Source organism: Rana temporaria, chromosome 13, assembly GCF_905171775.1.
Source record: "Rana temporaria chromosome 13, aRanTem1.1, whole genome shotgun sequence".
NCBI lineage: Eukaryota > Metazoa > Chordata > Amphibia > Anura > Ranidae > Rana > Rana temporaria.
In genome coordinates, this window is record NC_053501.1 from 96,913,144 (window position 1) to 96,933,610 (window position 20,467).

Genomic DNA, 20,467 nt, shown 5'->3' on the forward strand with positions numbered 1-20,467 from the left:
ACATAACCTACGCCCAAACATGCCCACCCAGAGATTTCTGTATGATGGCTGTACACACCATCATACAGAAATCCGCGCATACACGATACGCGGCAATGAGGCCGCGCCGTCGCCGCGACGATGACGCGGCCCTGGCAGTTCAATGCTTCCACGCATGCGTCGAAGTCATTCGACGCATGCGAGGGATGGCGGCCGCTCGGACATGTACGGTAAGTCTGTACAGACGACCGAACATGTCCGACGGACAGGATTCCAGCGGGCATGTTTCTAAGCAAGTTTAGAAACATTTGCCCGTTTGAAAACGGTCTGGCGGGCAAATGTACGCTGGAATCCTGTCCGCTCGGCTGTACACACGACCGAACATGTCTGCTGAAACTGGTCCGCTGACCAGTTTCAGCAAACATGTTCGGTCGTGTGTACGGGGCCTTACGTAAACGGCGTATCTTTACTGCGACGGCCGTGCGTACGTTCGTGAATAGGCGTATCTTGCTGATTTACATATTCAAGGCGTAAAGCAGCGTAAACGCCCCTAGCGGCCAGCGTAAATATGCAGCTAAGATACGACGGCGTAGGAGACTTGCGCCGGTCGTATCTTAGCAACATTTAAGCGTATCTCAGTTTGAGCATACGCTTAAATATACAACGGCGCGGATTCGGAGTTACGATGGCGTATCTACTGATACGCCGTCGTAACTATACCAGAATCTGGCTATATGTCTATATCTAGGCTGTATCTATCAACTGTTGCCTTCAGATCTTGTCAACTATTTTGTCTCCTTTTTCAGCCTCTGAGGGTCAAAATTCCTGAACAGCTGCTGAATGAAATTGGTAAGTAAATGATCAATCTTTACTTTAAATATATTTATAATGGGTGGAAATACTTTATTACACGTATTTCTTATGTCTGCTTTGTATTCTAGCAATTCCAGCCCATTTTAGAAATACTCTGGGATGAGTATTGAGGAGCACTTGGTGCAAAAGTTTATAACCCCTTAAAGTCTTTTAGAAATGTTTGGTTTGAGAGCATCACATACATTGAGCATGTTTCCCCCTTCTTCGGGGCTTGAGCAGTTAATGTTATTACATCCAATAATATTATACACGAGGCCCGGACTAAGACAAAAAATAGGCGTCCTTTTTTTCCCACAAATAAAACTTTCTTTTGGTGGTATTTGATCACCTCTGCGGTTTTTATTTTTTGCGCTATAAACAAAAATAGAGTGACAATTTTGAAAAAAATTTACTTTTTGCTGCAATAAATATCCCCAAAAAATATATAAAAATACATTTTTTCCCTCAGTTTAGGCTGATACGTATTCTTCTACCTATTTTTTGTTAAAAAATCGCAATAAGCGTTTATCGATTGGTTTGCGCAAAATTTATAGCGTTTACAAAATAGGGTATAGTTTTATGGCATTTTTATTAATAATTTTTTTTTTTTACTACTAATGGCGTGGATCAGCAATTTTTTTTTCATGATTATGGCGGACACATCGGACACTTTTGACAAATTTTTTGGGACCATTGTCATTTTCACAGCGAAAAGTGCTATAAAAATGCACTGGTTTCTGTGAAAATGACACTAGCAGTAAAGGGGTTAACCACTAGGTGGCGCTAAAGTGTTAAGTGTGCCCTAAGGGAGTGATTCTTACTGTAGGGGTGCGTGGCTGAACGTGTGATGTCACTGATCGTCGTTCCCTATAACAGGGAACAGACGATCAGTGACAAGCCACAGAGAAGAACGGGGAAGGTTTGTTTACACTCACCTCTCCCCGTTCTTCAGCTCCTGTGACCCCATCGCGGGACCTCGGCGGCGATCGCGTTCGCGGGTCCCTCGGTCCCACGCTCGCCACCAACGGCTGGGTTTTTAAAGGGGACGTACATGTACGCCTATGTGCCCAGCCGTGCCATTTTGTCAACGTATATCGTCGTGCAGCGGTCCTTAAGTGGTTAAATGTTACCATTTTGCTACATTTAGATGCGCCTTTCTCATCTTTTGTACAAAGTTGTGACATGACGCTACTTATATATTAAGGGCCAGATTCACAGAAGAAGTACGCCGGAGTATCTACTGATACTCCGGCGTACTTTCAAATTTGCCGCGTCGTATCTTTAGTTTGAATCCTCAAACCAAGATACTACGGCTTTTGGCTTCGATCGGACAGGCGTACGGCTTTGTGAGCCTTCGGATCGTAGGTGTAATACTTTGGCGCCCGCTGGGTGGAGTTTGCGTCGTTTTCCGCGTCGGGTATGCTAATTTGCTTTTTCCGGCGATTCACGAAGGTACACGCGGCTGTCGCATTCTCTTACGTCATCGCTAGTCGGCTTTTCCCGGGGTATAGTTAAAGCTGCTATTTCGTGGCGTATAGATAGACGTGCCATGTTAAAGTATGGCCGTCGTTCCCGCGTCGAATTAAATTTTTTATTTTTTTGCGTAAGTTGTCCGTGAATAGGAAAGGACGTAACTCACGTCTACGTTCAAAAAATGAAGTCGGTGCGACGTCATTTTGCGCAAAGCACGGCGGGAAATTTCAAAACGGAGCATGCGCAGTACGTTCGGCGCGGGAACGCGCCTAGTTTAAATGATCTACGCCCCCTACCCGATCATTTGAATTACGCGGGCTTGCGCCGGAGGGATTTACGCTACGCCGCCGCAACTTTACAGGCAAGTGCTTTGTGAATCAAGCACTTCCCCGTAAAACTTTTGGCGGTGTAACGTAAATGCGATACGTTACGCCGCCGCAGATGTCTCTGAATCTGGCCCTAAGATTTTACTGTATTTAGAAGACCAAAAGGAAGCAACTAATGCCCCGTACACACGATTGGAATTTCCGATGAAAAAAGTCAGACGGATTTTTCCATCGGAAATTCCGACCGTGTGTAGCCCCATCGGACTTTTTTCATTGGAAATTCAGATGGAACTCCGATGTGATTTTGGCCGGTCAGAAGTCCGACCGTGTGTACGGGGCATTAGAGAAGTTCATTACAACGAGCAGGATTCAGGCCAAAGCGGGTGCAGTACCGTGTTTGGCCTGAAGTGGGGGGGGGGGCGCCGGAGCCGAATTGCGCTGATTGGCAGCGTTCGGAAGCGACCGGAAAGGCCCGAGGACAGTTCGGCTGACCTCGGCAAACCTTGAAAAGGCTCGTGAACGAAACCTTTCCGAGGTTTGCCAAGGTCAGCCGAACTGTCCTCGGCCCTTTCCGGCCATTTCCGATGCTCTCCGGTGCCCCCCGCCTCTGTGTATGGGGCTTTAGAGAAGTTCATTATTAGGTTTTACATATCCTTCAACGAAAGGTGGTCGTTGCGCTTCAGTGAAAACGAACATATGCCAGGGCTACATTTCTGTAAACTAGTAGAGCTGTAGCACTGATCCATTTTCCAATACTTCCCAACATATGGGGCAGCATGGTGTTTAGTTCATTTGTTCAATGCTTGGGCTCTGAATTCCGTTTCCATTTGGAATGCTGTCTGCTTGTAGTTTGTATGTTCTGGTTTGTTATTGGCATCTGTCTACTTTGGCTCTAGTCTTCTTAGTCACGGCCAACCCCATGCTGAGAAAGGAAGTCGGTAGGACACCAAGCAAGCTATCCAGCCTTACAAACCAAAAACTCAGATGCAGAACTTGTCTGAATTTTTAATTTAATGTAATTTGTATTTTTATAGCAGAATTGCTGCACAAGAGGGACCTACCTCCTAATTTTACAAAGATCTATTTTTTTTCTCCTGCATTTGCCCCTGTGGACTTTTCATTTGACTCTCGTGCAGCGGTCACGCAATAAGAAAACTTTGATTTGCTGCTAATTTATTTGGTGTCTTCCAAAACTTTGATTTGAAATGTTTGGTTTTAATAGATTCCCGTTTAGTGTGCGCTGAAGACATTCGTAGTGCATTGAGTGATGCCCAGGAAGCCATGATACCAGAGATCCAGGAGCAGATACAAGATTATAGGTAATCTCCTCCTTTGCTTTCGATATTGAAATGAAAGACTAAACAAACCATCTTCTACTCGGTATATTTCTATATACAGTGGCACCTCGGATTGCGAGTAACGCGGTTAACAGGGCCGTTTGAATGAATTTGGGGGCCCCAAGCAAAATGGGGGCCCCCAAGCACCCCCCCTGCACGCAAAGCCTACGTTAGCGCTATACTAATTTTTTACACCCATGTTCTTACTCCTCCCCCCTCCCTAGTCCCTATGTTTTTCTATTATCACCTCCCCTTCTTCCCTGTAGGCTGCCGCTGTAGCATGGCCGAGCTCCTCTTCCTCCTGTCAGTGCGGTGTTCTATCATTATGGGTCCCCAGTTCCCAATCAGATAGTGCCCGGGCCGGGTACCGCGCGGCACAGAAGATTCAGTTTCCTGTGTTCCTGGCCGGACTGAAAGAAGTGAGCACTCAGTGTGCACTTCCTGTCAGTCCGGCCGGGAACAGACAGGAGAAAGGAAGAGGAGCTTGGCCACGCTACAGCCTGGGAAGGGGAAGTTGGGGGCCCCAGGCCAGCTCGGGGCCCCAAGCAATTGTTTGTTTTGCCTGTCCTGTAGTGACGGGCCTGGCGGTTAACAAGTGTTTCGCAATACGAGCACTGTTTTTTCTAATATCCTAACTCGTGTTGTCTCGCAAAACGAGCAGGATTCAGGCCAAAGCGGGTGCAATACCGTGTTTGGCCTGAGGTGGGGGGGGGGCGCCGGAGCCGAATGGTGCTGATTGGCAGCGTTCGGAATCGGCCGGAAAGGCCCAAGGACAGTTCGGCTGACCTCGGCAAACCTTGGGAAGGCTCGTGAACAAAGTCTTTCCGAGGTTTGCCAAGGTCAGCCGAACTGTCCTGGGGCCTTTCCAGCCATTTCCGATGGTCTCTGGCGCCCCCCGCCTCTGGCCGCATGCGGTTATGCATGCCATTGAAGTCAATGCGGAACAAATTATTTTTGTTTTCTTTGACTTCAATGGGGAAACTCGCTTTGATATGCGAGTACCTTGGATTGCGAGCATTCTCCTGGAACGGATTCTGCTCGTAATCCAAGGTTCCACTGTATACATAAAAAATTCGTTTTTTTGGTTCACCACTGTAGTTTTTTTGTGTATTTTGCAGAAATTAGGCTTGCAGTGGAAATGTCTTCCATGCAAGATGATAGATGAAGTGGACGGGTTTAGAGAAGATCGAGTTCAGACTTTCATAGTGGGATTCATCATTATGCAGATATTACACTATGCTGTCAAAAGTCTTTTAACCACTTCAGCCCCCTTCCTGACCAGAGCACTTTTTACAATTTTGCACTGCGATGCTTTAACTGACAATTGTGTGGTCGTGCGACACTGTACCCAAATTGAATTTGCGTCCTTTTTTCCCCACAAATGGAGCTTTCCTTTAGTGGTATTTGATCACCTTTGCGGTTTTTATTTTTTGCACTATAAACAAAAAAGGTGAACATTTTGATAAAAACAACGGGGCAGATCCACAGAGATCTGCACCGGCGCAGCGTATACGCCGCTGTAACTTACTTTTTGTTGCTTCGAAACCAGAAAGAATTTGCGCCGTAAGTTACGGCGGCGTAGTGTATCTCTGGCGGCGGAATTCAAATCGGCGATTAGGGGGCGTGTTTCATTTAAATGAATCGCGTCCCCGCGCCAAATGAACTGCACATGCTCCATTTCTAAATTTCCCGCCGTGCATTGCGCTAAATGACGTCGCAACGACGTCATTTTTTTTTAACTTAGACGTGAATTACGTCCATCCCGATTCACGGACGACTTACGCAAAGTCTAACTATACGCCGCAAAATAGCAGCTTTAACTATACGCCGGAAAAAGCCGACTAGAGATGACGTAAGAGAATGCGACGGCCGCGCGTATGTTCGTGGATCGTCGGAAATAGCTAATTTGCATACCCGACGCGGAAAACGACGTGAACGCCACCCAGCGGACGCCGAAGTATTGCATCTTAGATCCGAAGGCGTACGAAGACGTACACCTGTCGGATCTAACCCAGATGCCGTCGTATATTGGTTTGAGGATTCAAACTAAAGATACAACGTGGGAAATTTGAAAGTACGCCGGCGTATCAGTAGATACACCGGCGTAATCGCTCTGTGGATCTGCCCCAACAACTATATTTTTAACTTTTTGCTATAATAAATTTCCCCAACCTTTTTTCTAAAAAACAATTTTTTTTCTCAGTTTAGAACAATATATATTCTTCTACATATTTTTGGTAAGAAAATCGCAATAAGCATATATTGATTGGTTTGCGCAAAAAAGTTTTATAGCGTCTGCAAACTATGGGAAAGATTTTTGGCATTTTTATGGCTTTTTTTTACTAGTAATGGTGGTGATCTGCGATTTTTAGCGGTACTCCGACAATGCGACGGACAGATCAGAGACTTTTGACAATTTTTTTGGACCATTGACATTTATGCAGCGATCAGTGCTATAAAAATGTATTGATTACTGTGTAAATGTCACTGGCAGGGAAGGGGTTAAAACTAGGGGGGCGATCAAGAGGCTAAATATGTGTTCCCTCTGCATGTTCTAACTGTGTGGGGATGCGAGTGACTAGGAGAGAAGCCCTATTGGTTTTCCTACTTCGTAGGAAGAAACGATAGGGCTCCCTCCTCTGACAGCACGTGCACGTAATCGCACCTGCTGGCCACGTGCATCGGGTCCCCTGCCATACAGCGGGCACGCGCATCTTCTTTTTTGATACAGTGGAACCCCGTATTGCGAGTAACGCGGTTAACGAGCCTTTCGCAATACAAGCACTGTATTTTTAAAAATCGTAACTCGGTTTGCGAGTTTTGTTTTCCAAAAACGAGCACGATTCAGGCCAAAGCGGTGTGCAGTACCGCGTTCGGCCTGAGGTCGGGGGGCGCCTGAGTCGAACGGCGTCACTCGCAGCCCATCGGCGCTGTTCGGAAATGCACGGAAAGGCCCGAGGACAGCTCGGCTGACCTTGGCAAACCTCGGGAACTGAGTCTTTTCAAGGTCAGCCGAGGTGTCCTCGGGCCTTTCCGGCCGTTTCCAAGCTCTTCGGCACCCCCCCCACCTCTGGCCGCATGCGGTATTGCATGCCATTGAAGTCAACGCGGAACAAATTATTTTTGTGTACATTGACTTCAATGGGGAAACTCGCTTTGATATGCGAGTACTTTGGATTACGAGCATTCTCCTGGAGCGGATTATGCCCGTAATCTGAGGTTCCACTGTATATTTATATACTGAGTACTATGTTACTAATATACTATGGCCCAGATTCTCGTAGATGGGCGTAAAACTGCGGCGGCGTAACGTATGTCATTTACGTTACGCCGCCGCAAGTTTTACAGGCAAGTGCTTTATTCACAAAGCACTTGCCTGTAAGGTTGCGGCGGCGTAGCGTAAATCACCCGGCGCAAGCCCGCCTAATTAAAATTAGGCGGGTAGGGGGCGTATAGCATTTAAATTAAGCGCGTTCCCGCGCCGGACGTAATGCGCATGCGCCGTCCCTAAAATTTCCCGACGTGCATTGCGCTAAATGACGTCGCAAGGACGTCATTGGTTTCGACGTGAACGAAAATGGTGTCCAGCCCCATTCACGGACGATTTACGCAAACAATGCGAATTTTAAAATTTTGACGCGGGAACGACGGCCATACTTAACATTGGTTGCCTCTCATATAGCAGGGGCAACTTTACGTGGCGCAAATCTAACGTAAACGTCGTAACTTCACTGCGTCGACTGCACGTACGTTCGGGAATTCGCGTATTTTGCTAATTTGCATACTCGACGGGGAAAACGACGGAGGCGACACCTAGCGGCAAAAAAATAAATTGCATTTAAGATCCGACAGCGTAAGAGCCTTACGCCTGTCGGATCTAATGGATATCTATGCGTAACTGATTCTAAGATACGACGGCCCAGATTAGGACTTACGACGGCGTACATTGCGTTGCGCCGTCGTAAGCCCTTTGAGAATCTGGCCCTGTGTATCTACATTATAGAACTTTCATGACCCAAATGACATAAACCTCTGAAGGACTACATTAGGTCCGAAACGCGTCCGGTTTCACTGCCAGTATGCACATATGCTAGCCCACCAATTCTCTGAAGGGCAGCTTGTCTCAATACCGATGCGTTTTTTTGGGTGTACTGTATCCTGCTATGTTTTATAATGTTACCCTGTTCCATTTCCATTGCATTTTACTGAATGTCGAAATGTAATACAGTTTACTATTTTACTCAATTACCTGGTCTGCCTATTAAAATCCTGATGGGTTTTATCGTGCTTTGATCACTAGGTGTTTTTCTGTTGTCTGTATAGTGAGGTAGTAGCCCAGATAACAGGTGGAGAGTAGGGCAGTGCTGTATAGTATTGTGAACTACAGGCTCTGGAACAGGAGTATGCGCATTATTTTACATGTCCTTTGATAGCTAACTAGATATTTTCATCCTGTCTTCTTCCAGGTCAAAGCGAACAATGGGCCTTGGTAGTCTGTACGGAGAGAATGACCTCCTTGACCTTGATTCAGACCCGCATAGAGAGCATGATGTTGCCCTCAAGCAGATGGAACATCTGAGGGAAATCCTGTGAGTTTTCATCTAGTAGGAAGTCACAAAATACACTTTCATCTTTTGTTAGAAGTTGATGTGTGATCTTAGTTCCCCATAGAAGTGCATTTTACCAATGGGACTTCTGCTGGGGGATTGCGCCCTTTCCACCATCTATGTTTCCCATTTTATTCCTTGCATCATAATACTATCCTTTCCTTCAGAGCCCTGAACTTGGTTACTAGGGGCCAAATCCACAAAGATCGTGCCTAACTTAATTTTTTTCCATTTAAGTTACACTGCCTTAAAATTTCTACCTAAGTGCCCGATCCACAAAGCACTTACCTAGAAATTTTGGGATGTGTAACTTAAATTCCGCCGTCGCAAGGCGTTCCTATTCAAATGGGGGCGATTCCCATTTAAATTAGGCACGCTCCCGCGCCGGCCGTACTGCGCATGCTCGTGACGTCATTTTCCCGACGTGCATAGCGAGAAATTACGTTACGCCGAGCTTTGTGGATTGCGACGGGTCAATAAAGTTGCGTCGGGAAAAAAAAAAAGATACGGCGGGAAAAAAAAATTCAAAATTTTAAAAAAATCGCGTCGCTGGACAGAAAGGTCTGCTTTTACATGGTGTACTAACTTTACACCATGTAAAAGCAGCCCTAATTTTGCGTATGCAAACTAAAACTTACGGAGAAAAAACGAAGCTGAAAAGCTTTGTGGATCTCCGTAAGTGCTAATTTGCATACCCGAGGCGGCATTTCGACACAAAATGCCCCCAGCGGCGGATGCGGTACTGCATCCTAAGATCCGGCAGTGTAAGTCCCTTACACATGCCGGATCTTCTGCCTAACTATGGAAAACTGATTCTGTGGATCAGTTCCATAGTTAGGAACAGGGATACGACGGCGTAACAGCAATTACGCCGTCGTATCCCTTTTGTGGATTTGGCCCTAAGTTTTGGTTATGTTGGTAAACTAATAACCTTTTCAGAAATGCTGTCTGGCACTGGAAGACTTTGCTCCTCTCCATGTTTTTCAGTCTGTGTCTTAACACTACTTTCTGTTCCACCCCCCACATTGTACGTTCTCATCAAGCCAGCTCATGGCAAGACTGATAGTAATTGGGCACATTCCAATGGACTGTAGTGCTTTAATGTTAAAGACATTTCACCACTCATCCAAGTGGCTTTTTTTGGTTCAAATGAACCAGTAGGAGTAGAAAATGCCCCATCAGTGGGAGCAGACAATGTCATAAACTCAGTGTTCAGTGGGAGTAAAACATTTCACCATTGGTGTCAGTGGGAGGAATAGTGCCCCATAACTGGTGTCAGTTGGAGAATTAGTTCCTAGTTTCTCCATCTTTGGTGATAAAGGCAAGCAAAGGGCCACAGTTTGGAGACCCTTGCTCCTAGACACATGGTACATTCAGTCCTGTTATATTAGTCTTGAGTTTACAAGTTCCTGTGATCTCATGTAAGAGAAGGGCATTTTTCTACAAAATTGTAGTTCAGTGCTGAAGGACCTCACTCCTTCCACTTTCAGTTTGTCTTCCCATTTGCCTTCTTGTATCATATGCAGCCCTGTCCTCTCTTGCACCATCACGTGACTGGACGGATCAATGCACCCTCCCATTTTTTGGAAGCACGTTGCTCTCCCGAATCAAAAACGAACAAAATTTCAGCTAGCCTGCAACAAAACCAAATTGACCCTCTCCAACAGTTCACGTTAAAAAGAAGGCATTTAATTGGAAGCATTTGCAAACATATGTGTAAGGCCCCGTACACACGACCGGATCTATCCGCTGGGATTTATCCGCGGATCAGTTCCAGCAGATAGATCCGGTCATGTGTAGGCCCGAGCGGACATTTTCCAGCGGATAAAAATCCAGCCGACGGATTTCCAGCGGATAAAAATTTTGTAGCATGCTACAAAATCTATCCGCCGGAATCCTGTCCGTCGGACTTATCCGGTCGTCTGTACAGACTCACCGGATAAGTCCGTCCGATCCCCATCCCTCGCATGCGTCGGAATGATTCGACACATGCGTGGAAGTATTTACCTTCCAGCGTCGCGCACTTCGCCGCGTCATCGCGGATACGTCACCACGGATGTTTTCCGCGCCGATTTTGATCCGATGGTGTGTACAGCCATCGGATCTAAATCCGGAGGAGAAATGTCCGATGGAAACGGTCCAGCGGACCGTTTCCATCGGACATCCCTTCGTCTGTACGGGGCCTTAGATGCAGTGGCCATGTCAAGGTACCACAGTTTATTGCACTCCTAATGCTGGCCATACATGGTATTTCACACCATTAGTGGGCTGCAGCAACAGCCGATTTTCGTGCGGCTATCGAATTTTAATAATCCAACATGTTGGATATTTTTTGAAAAAAACAAAAGATTTTCCAGTCAATGATAGGAGAATCGTGCGAGAAATGCAATCGAAAAAGAAATGAGCATGTGCAAGAAAAGAAGATTCCCAGAAAGAAAAGAAAATTCCCGGAAAGAAAAGGTTTCCAGACACGAAAATTATTTTCTGTAGGAACATGAGGTGAAATTGAAGGTTTGGTCGGTCGAATTTCGAAATCAATGGTGGCGCCATCGGATCACAAAACGCACAACTTTTCTGTTTTTTGAAAGAAAGTTCTTTTGAAATTCGACCCGTGTTTGGCCAGCATTGCTCAGTAATTTTGAGAGTCTCCCAAATTGGAGCACAGGTATACTAGTTGGGTAGATTAAAGCGGTGGTTCACCCTCAATAACAACATTATAGCATTAAATTAAGCATAGTAGCGCGAGCTACAGTATGCCTGTATTTTATTTTTTTGCCCCGTACTCACTGTTTAATCCTATAGTGAAGATTCCAACTCCCCGCGGGAAATGGGCGTTCCTATCCAGAGGGAAGATGATTGACGGCCAGCTCTGGCACGTCACGCTCCCCGAAGATAGCCGGAGTAGGTCTCGGCTCTTCACGGCGCTATACGGTGCCTGCGCACAGACTATGCGCAGGCGCCGTGAAGAGCCAAGTCCTATTTCGGCTATTTCCGGAGAAGCGTGACGCGCCAGAGCCGGCCGTCAATCATCTTCCCTCTGGATAGGAACGCCCATTCCCCGCGGGGAGTCGGAATCTTCACTATAGGATTAACCACTTCCAGACCGCTGTACGACTATATACGGCCTAACTTTAAAGATACATATCTCGGAAACGGCAGCAGCTGCTGCCACAACCGAGGTATCTATCTTTACTGTCAGCGGTTCTGGTAACGATAACGGCGGTCTCCGCGGCGGATTCGCCGCGAGATCGCCGTTATCGGCGGCTGGAGAGGGCCCCCCCCTCCCGCCGCTCTCCCGCGCCCTCCGCTGCCTACCAGAGCCGTCGGTAGCGGCGGAGGGGATCGGGACCATTCGGCAGCTGAGCGGGGACGAGACTGAAGGAAAAATCTCCTTCGCCTGTCCCCATAGCTCGGCTGGGCGGAAGTGACGTCAAAACGTCAGTCCCGCCCAGCCTCTTAAAGAAATTTTTTATTTTTTTTTTGCATTTTAGTCTAAATATAAGATCTGAGGTCTTTTTGACCCCAGATCTCATATTTAAGAGGACCTGTCATGCTTTTTTCTATTACAAGGGATGTTTACATTCCTTGTAATAGGAATAAAAGTGATAATTTTTTTTTTTTCCCAGTGTAAAAAATAATAAAATAAATAAAAATAAATAAGAAAAAAAAAAAACATTTTTTAAAGCGCCCCGTCCCGACGAGCTCGTGCGCAGAAGCGAACGCATACGTGAGTAGCGCCCGCATATGAAAACGGTGTTCAAACGACACAAGTGAGGTATCGCCGCGATCGTTAGAGCGAGAGCAATAATTATAGCCCTAGGCCTACTCTGTAACTCAAAAAATGCAACCTATAGAATTTTTTAAACGTCGCCTATCGAGATTTTTAAGGGTAAAAGTTTGACTCCATGCCACGAGCGGGCGCAATTTGTAAGCGTGACATGTTGGGTACCATTTTACTTGGCGTAACATTATCTTTCACAATATATAAAAAAATTGCGCTTGTAGGACCGCTGCGCAAATATGGTGTGACAAAAAGTATTGCAATGATCGCCATTTTATTCTCTAGGGTATTAGAAAAAAAAATATATAATGTTTGTGGGTTTTAAGTAATTTTCTAGCAAAAAAAACTGTTTTAGTCTTGTAAACACCAAATCTGAAAAACACCCAAAGTAGAGAAGTGGTTAAACAGTGAGTACGGGGCAAAAAAATAAATAAAGGCATACTGTAGCTCGCGCTACTATGCTTAATTTAATGCTAGAAATTTTTTTTTTTTATAGGGTGAACCCCCTCTTTAAGGACAGTGTGCCTGGAGGGAGCCCACCCCTCCTTAAAAGTAAAGGGACACCCTCTCCGGAATTAAGCTGTACTTCTGGATTATCTATTTATTTTGCTAGCTATTTTTCCATCTCTGTCCTCCCATTTCTCTCCATTAACCTCCTTCCATTCACTGTTGTTTAAATTCACAGTTTCATACATTAATTCATTATTTTTCTTTTCAGGTCAAAGTATGAAGAGGAGCGAAGGTATGTTGATACTTGTGGGATTATTGATTTTTGAATTGGTAGGAAGTCAATATACCGGAAAATTTGGCTGATCTGTTGTTTTTGATCTAGTAAATAACACATTTTGTTAAAACTGAGTAACTTAGTATTTAGTTTCACATTATAAATTTTACCACAATAAAACATCAAGTGGCTACACCATATAGCGGCCTTTCTCAACATTTTTAAAATGGGGGAACGCTTGAAATACATTTCAGGGAACCCCTGCCAATAATAATGTAAAGCTCATTGTACATTGGCAAGATGGTCCGTAAGAAAAATACCCCCTATCAGATGGCTAATATGAGTATTGATGTCAGTGGTGAGAGGCACAAGTTACTCAAGCAACCCTTATCAAACTCTGGAAGAACCCTTATGCCGCATACACACAATCAGAATTTCCGACAACAAATGTTCGATGGGAGCTTGTTGTCGGAAATTCCGACCGTGTGTAGGCTCCATCGGACATTTTCTGTCGGAATTTCCGACAACAAAAATTTGGGAGCTGGTTCTCAAATTTTCTGACAACAATTCCGACGCACCAAATTCCACGCATGCTCTGATCAAGTACGAGACAGAAGCGCTCGGTCTGGTAAAACTAGAATTCGTAATGGACATAACACTTTCGTCACACTGCAAAGAGCAGTAACGGACTGAAAAGCGCAAATCGTCTCTCACCAAACTTCTACTAGCACACGATTAGCAGAAGGAGCCCAAAGGGTGGCGCACTTGGTATTGAACTTCCCTTTTATAGTGCCGTTGTACGTGTTGTACTCGACCGCGTTCTTGGCGACCGGAATTTCCGACAACATTTGTGCGACCGTGTGTATGCAAGACAAGTTTGAGCCAACATCCGTCTGAAAAAAATCCACGGTTTTGTTGCCGGAATGCCTGATCGTGTGTACGCGGCATTAGGTTCCACTGAACCCTGGTTGAGAAGGGCTACTGTATAGATCTGGGCAGTGAATAGTCATTTGTTTGGTTCCAAGACATAAAAATACATAAAATGTAAAGCTAGGCACCAGAATAAAGACTTTGTTCAATAGCAAATTCCCCAGTTACCATCATTAAAGTCTTTGAATAGCAAAAGTACCAAAAACCATAATTTAAAATATGATCGTATAAATGGTTGTCGTATTTCCTATTTTAAAAGGTGCAGCCTGGTAGGGGGTTGTTGCAAAGGCTCAGATTGATAATCTGATTTACGCACATGATACTGGTAAGAAAGCAAGATACTCAGTAGACATGCCTATATTGTCAATTGGCTTATATGAGTGGGGAGATAGTCACTAATATCAATGGAGGGTTCCACCTTTAGTGCATAATAGACGTCATGGTGGCAGTCAAAGTGGCAAAATCACTGAGGCTTAATTTAGGTGCCACCCCTGTAGCCCATAGAAACTTTTACTCAATATTTCAACTGATTTATTTCAAATTCCCAAAAATAAAGGCAAGGTTCACACTTGGTAGGCATTGCTATACTGTCAACTGGCCTTTATGTATGGTATGATGGTCACTGATATCAGTGGAGGATTCCACCTTTGGATGATGGCCACTAATATCAATGGAGGGTTTCACCTTCAGTGCATAATAGAAGTCATGGTGGCAGTTGAAGTGGCAAAATCACTGAAGCTTAACTTAAGTGCCACCCCTGTAGCCCATAGAAACTTTTACCTAATATTTCAACTTATTTATTTCAAATTCCCAAACATAAAGGCTAGGTTCACACTTGGTAGGCATGGCTATACTTTCAACTGGCCTCTATGTATAGGATGATGGTCACTGATATCAATGGAGGACTCCACCTCTGGATGATGGTCACTGATATCAATGGAACATTCCACCTTTGGATGATGGTCACTGATATCAATGGCGCATTCCACCTCTGGATGATGGTCACTGATATCAATGGAGCATTCCACCTTTGGATGATGGTCACTGATATCAATGGAAAATTCCACCTCTGGATGATGGTCACTGATATCAATGGCGCATTCCACCTCTGGATGATGGTCACTGATATCAATGGAGCATTCCACCTTTGGATGATGATCACTGATATCAATGGAGCATTCCACCTCTGGATGATGGTCACTGATATCAATGGAGCATTCCACCTCTGGATGATGGTCACTGATATCAATGGAGCATTCCACCTTTGGATGATGGTCACTGATATCAATGGAGCATTTCACCTTTGGATGATGGTCACTGATATCAATGGAGCATTCCACCTTTGGATGATGGTCACTGATATCAATGGAGCATTCCACCTTTGGATGATGGTCACTGATATCAATGGAAAATTCCACCTCTGGATGATGGTCACTGATATCAATGGCGCATTCCACCTCTGGATGATGGTCACTAATATCAATGGAGCATTCCACCTTTGGATGATGGTCACTGATATCAATGGAGCATTCCACCTCTGGATGATGGTCACTGATATCAATGAAGCATTCCACCTTTGGATGATGGTCACTGATATCAATGGAGCATTCCACCTTTGGATGATGGTCACTGATATCAATGGAGCATTCCACCTCTGGATGATGGTCACTGATATCAATGGAGCATTCCACCTTTGGATGATGGTCACTGATATCAATGGAGCATTCCACCTTTGGATGATGGTCACTGATATCAATGGAGCATTCCACCTTTGGATGATGGTCACTGATATCAATGGAGCATTCCACCTTTGGATGATGGTCACTGATATCAATGGAGCATTTCACCTTTGGATGATGGTCACTGATATCAATGGAGCATTCCACCTCTGGATGATGGTCACTGATATCAATGGAGCATTCCACCTTTGGATGATGGTCACTGATATCAATGGAGCATTCCACCTTTGGATGATGGTCACTGATATCAATGGAGCATTTCACCTCTGGATGATGGTCACTGATATCAATGGAGCATTCCACCTTTGGATGATGGTCACTGATATCAATGGAGCATTTCACCTTTGGATGATGGTCACTGATATCAATGGAGCATTCCACCTTTGGGTGATGGTCACTGATATCAATGGCGCATTCCACCTCTGGATGATGGTCACTGATATCAATGGAGGATTTCACATCCAAAGCAGAATGAAAGTCTTGGTGGCAAAATTGAGAGTACACTGGACCTTGATAAACAAAAAGTTGATGGCTTGCAACTCTGAAGAGTCTGGGACAATAGTCCCAGACTACTGGATCTCTGATGGTTCCACTTGTGTAATTGTATCACCACTGGCCAAGGTGCTTCCCCACCGGCGGCTGGTCGGCAAGCAGTTAACTTACCCGAGCCCCGAATTTCCGTTGGTGTGATTACGCGTCGCTCTCTCTGTGGCTTCTCGGTTCTTCATTGGATAGATTGATAGCAGCGCAGCCATTGGCTCCCGCTGCTGTCAATCAAATCCAATGACGCGGGTGCCGGGGGGTGGGGCCGAGCCATACATTAGGCGGCTATGACATGGGAGCACGCCCGCAAGGTAACCCCTTCAGGAGAGAGCTTCCCAGAAGGGGTTATCTATTGCGGGAAGGAGCTGCAAGAGCTGCAGCGGGACCCCAGAACAGGAGGATCGGGGCCACTCTGTGCAAAACGAACTGCACAGTGGAGTTTTTTTTTTTAAACTGAACCTTAAGTGTCACTTTAATGTCTAAACTGCTGGCAGCAAAAGTGAGTACACCCCCAAGTTAAAATGTCCAAATTGGGCCAAATTAGCCATTTTCCCTCCCCGCTGTCATGTGACTCATGACACAAGGTCTCAGGTGGGAATAGGGAGCAGGTGTGTTACATTTGGTATTATCGCTCTCACTCTCTCATACTGGTCACTGGAAGTTCAACATGGCACCTCATGGCAAAGAACTCTGAGGATCTGAAAAAAAGAATTGTTGCTCTACATAAAGATGGCATAGGCCAGTGTTGGTGAACCTTGGGCACTCCAGATGTTTTGGAACTACATTTCCCATGATGCTCATGCACTCTACAGTGTAGTTGAGCTTCATGGGGAAATGTATCTCCAAAACATCTGGAGTGCTAAGGTTTGCCATCACTGGCCTAGGCTAGAAGAAGATTGCCAAGTCCCTGAAACTAAGCTGCAGCACGGCGGCCAAGACCATACAGCAGTTTGCAGGCCTACGCATTACTTTTGTGCATATAAGGTTGTTTGTTGAGCAGCTCGGAAATATTACATCCCACAAATCCCTCTGTTTAACCAGAGCAGAAATGTATACATAGCTTGTCACATCTTGCAGGCTTTTAAAGCTCACTGCATTTACAGTGCACAATTACCAGGTTATATAGACGGGCAATGTATGTAAAATACATGTAAAGTTACCACACCATAAAAGGAACTGAAATTCATGACCGTTTATATAGCTGCTGAATATTATCTAAACTGCCATCCATAGTCTTTAGGGCTCCATACAACTTTTCTGTTTCTGTTATTTTTTTTTTTTTGGTTAGAGCCTGAACTGACAAATAAGACATTGTACACATTGGCCCTTAACCATTCTTATTAAAACATTTGTGTGATAGTCGGTATGTCCAAATATATCACACGTGCTTTAGGCCAGGGTTTGACAAATTTGCTTGGAATCTAGGAGCCAGCTAAAAAAGTTAGGAGCCAGAAAATGAGCCCCGTCCCGCCGAGCTTGTGCGAAGAAGCGAACGCATACGTGAGTAGCGCCCCCATATGAAAGCGGTGCTCAAACCACACGTGAGGTATTGCCGCGATCGTTAGAGAGAGAGCGATAATTCTAGCCCTAGACCTCCTCTGTAACTCAAACCCTGCAACCTGTAGAATTTTTTAAACATTGCCTATGGAGATTTTAAAGGGTAAAAGTTTGTCGCCATTCCACAAGCGGACACAATCTTAAAGCGTGACATGTTGGGTATCAATTTACTCGGCGTAACATTATCTTTCACAATATTAAAAAAAATGGGCTAACTTTACTGTTGTCTTATTTTTTAAATAAAAAAAAGTGTATTTTTTCCCAAAAAAGTGCGCTTGTAAGACCGCTGCGCAAATATTGTGTGACAGAAAGTATTGCAACGACCGCCATTTTATTCTCTAGGGTGTTAGAATAAAAAATATATATAATGTTTGGGGGTTCTAATTAGAGGGAAGGCGATGGCAGTGAAAACACAGGGGAATCTCCATTAGCATTGCTAGTTGTCTTGTCTGTCATACCAACGGCCACCACAAGATGGCGTCAGATCACAGAAGGAAACATAGGCCTGCAGAAGGCCGCAAAGCCGGCACCTCAAATACCGGCCGGCGTGACCCGACGCGACCACGCAGACACAGGATGGGGTATCCTGCTGTGTCTGCATGTGCCTACACCTCCCCTGCAGCGCGATTCCGTCGGGCCGCGCCGGCCAGTATTGAGGCCACGGCTTTGCGGCCTTCTGCAGGCCTATGTTTACTTCCCCAGGCACTGGATCGCTAATTCTAGTCGCAATTGCGACCTGGCGCCTGGATTTCGCCTAACCCTGCTTTAGACTATTAAGAGCAATCCAGTTTTCACAGGTAAAATTCATAAAAGAGAGCTGTTTTGTCTGCCAAAGGGGTTTGTATTTCTGTCCATCCAGAACTAAGATTTAAACCGCTCTGACAGATTTTTGTCTTCTGCTGTGTCACTTTAATTTCCACCCTGTGGCTGGACAGTGAAAGGAGAAGCAGCAGATTGGTGAGCTCACCCCTCTGTCACTCAGCTCTCTCCTCTATCAGCATGCTCATGACACACAGCAGCACACTCGGGGCCAGTGTTCTGTCGAGACATGCCCCCCCTATCGAATAGTGCCCGGGACGAACTGTGCATGCGCTGTACGTCATAGCACAACTCCTGATTTCCCGATCAGCTGGGCTGACGTAACCATGGCGCATGCGCCCATCGTAGGAGGTATTTCCCGATGGGAGATACCATTTCACAGCCACAATTTAAACCTATACAAACCGCGGGAAAACCAGACCATCAGCACACTGTAAAGCCGCCCCGCAACAGCGAGGCACAATATGAGAGCTACGGTCTCCCCCCGCTGTTTGTATAGGTTTCAATTGTGCCCGTGAAATGGTATCTCCCATCGAGAGATACCTCCTATGATGTGCGCTTGCGCCCTGTTCACGTCACGGCAACTCAGCTGGAGTGCGGCTCCATCCTGCACATGCGCGGGCAGGGCCGGCCTTTGGGGTGTGCGAGCTGTGCGTCCGCACAGGGCGCCGTGCGGCCACCCAGAGGCGTACTAAGGGGGGTGAACCGCCCCCGGGTACCACACAATGGGGGGGCATCAGACCGGCACCCCCCTGCGCGATTGTATTTCACCCGCGGTGGCATTTTTTCCTCTTTGTGTATGTTTAGGTGACCAGGGGGCGAGGGGTGAAGATGGGGGGGCACCACAGGATTAGCTCGCACAGGGCGCCTGAACACCTAAGGCCGGCCCTGTGCGCGGGCACTATTCGATAGGGGGCACTTCTCGACAGAACACCGGGACAAGGGGTGGGCAGGAAGGAAGGTGCCCTGTGGTATCATGGTGGTAGTGTTGTGACGAGATTGGGGGGGGGGCGGCTATTTGTGTTGGGGGGGTGGTGGAGTGATTTTTTTACGGGGATTTGTGTTGGGAGGGAGGATTTGGGGATAGGATTTCTGCTGGGGGGGATTGTGTTAGGAAAAGTGATATAGTAGAGGGGGAGGGGAATTGTGCAATTAGGGGACATTTTTTTGGGGGGTGTCATTTGTTCTAGGATGTGGAATTTGGGGGGGGGGGATTTGTGCTAGGAGATGGATGGGAGGTTGGATTTGGAGTGTGGGGGGATGTGTTCTCGGAGGGAAAATTTGAGGGGTAGAGCATTTGTGCTAGGGGGGTAATTTTAATTTTTTTTTGGGGGGGGGGGGGGTGTTAGGCTTGCATTTAAAAATTAAATTGGTACTGTATACTTATGACATATAGCTGCTTATGTGTTTTTATGTTTGCCTGGAGTTTAGAGTTAAATGGCATTAGCTGTCTTCCTTTTTTTTTTTCTTTAAAAATAATTGTTTGTACCGATCAGGGACAAAAAAAAAATAGATTTTTTTTTTATTTTTTTTTTTATTTATTTTTTTAGGAGAAATTTCAGAAAGGTAGAAGTTTTTCTAAAATGCCATCTTCTCTTTCTTTACAGCTCCCATATGAATTTTGCACTGAGGACATATATGAGTCACGCTGGCATTAGCTTTCGAGAATTCCCTTCTGCCAGTGTCTCTGAGAAATCCCAAAGTATTCCCGACAAAGACAAATGGCTTCCTTTCCTAAACAAGGCCAAGAAGGTGAGTGATGTTTGTAACTTGGTGAAGTCTGCGTCTATCTTTTGACAT

General features: G+C 45.7%; 1 protein-coding gene across 5 annotated transcripts in view; it reads left to right on the plus strand.

Annotated features, from left to right (window-relative positions):
• The window catches only part of ARHGEF11 (Rho guanine nucleotide exchange factor 11), a 302,232-nt gene that overhangs the window by 178,750 nt on the left and 103,015 nt on the right, over nucleotides 1–20,467 (plus strand). For all 5 annotated transcript variants that reach the window (XM_040332151.1, XM_040332146.1, XM_040332148.1 and 2 more), the window contains 5 exons: nucleotides 786–828; nucleotides 3,853–3,949; nucleotides 8,434–8,556; nucleotides 13,074–13,097; nucleotides 20,275–20,419. In XM_040332151.1, the coding sequence (XP_040188085.1) occupies nucleotides 786–828; nucleotides 3,853–3,949; nucleotides 8,434–8,556; nucleotides 13,074–13,097; nucleotides 20,275–20,419 (432 nt within the window). The remainder of the gene's footprint in view (nucleotides 1–785; nucleotides 829–3,852; nucleotides 3,950–8,433; nucleotides 8,557–13,073; nucleotides 13,098–20,274; nucleotides 20,420–20,467) is intronic.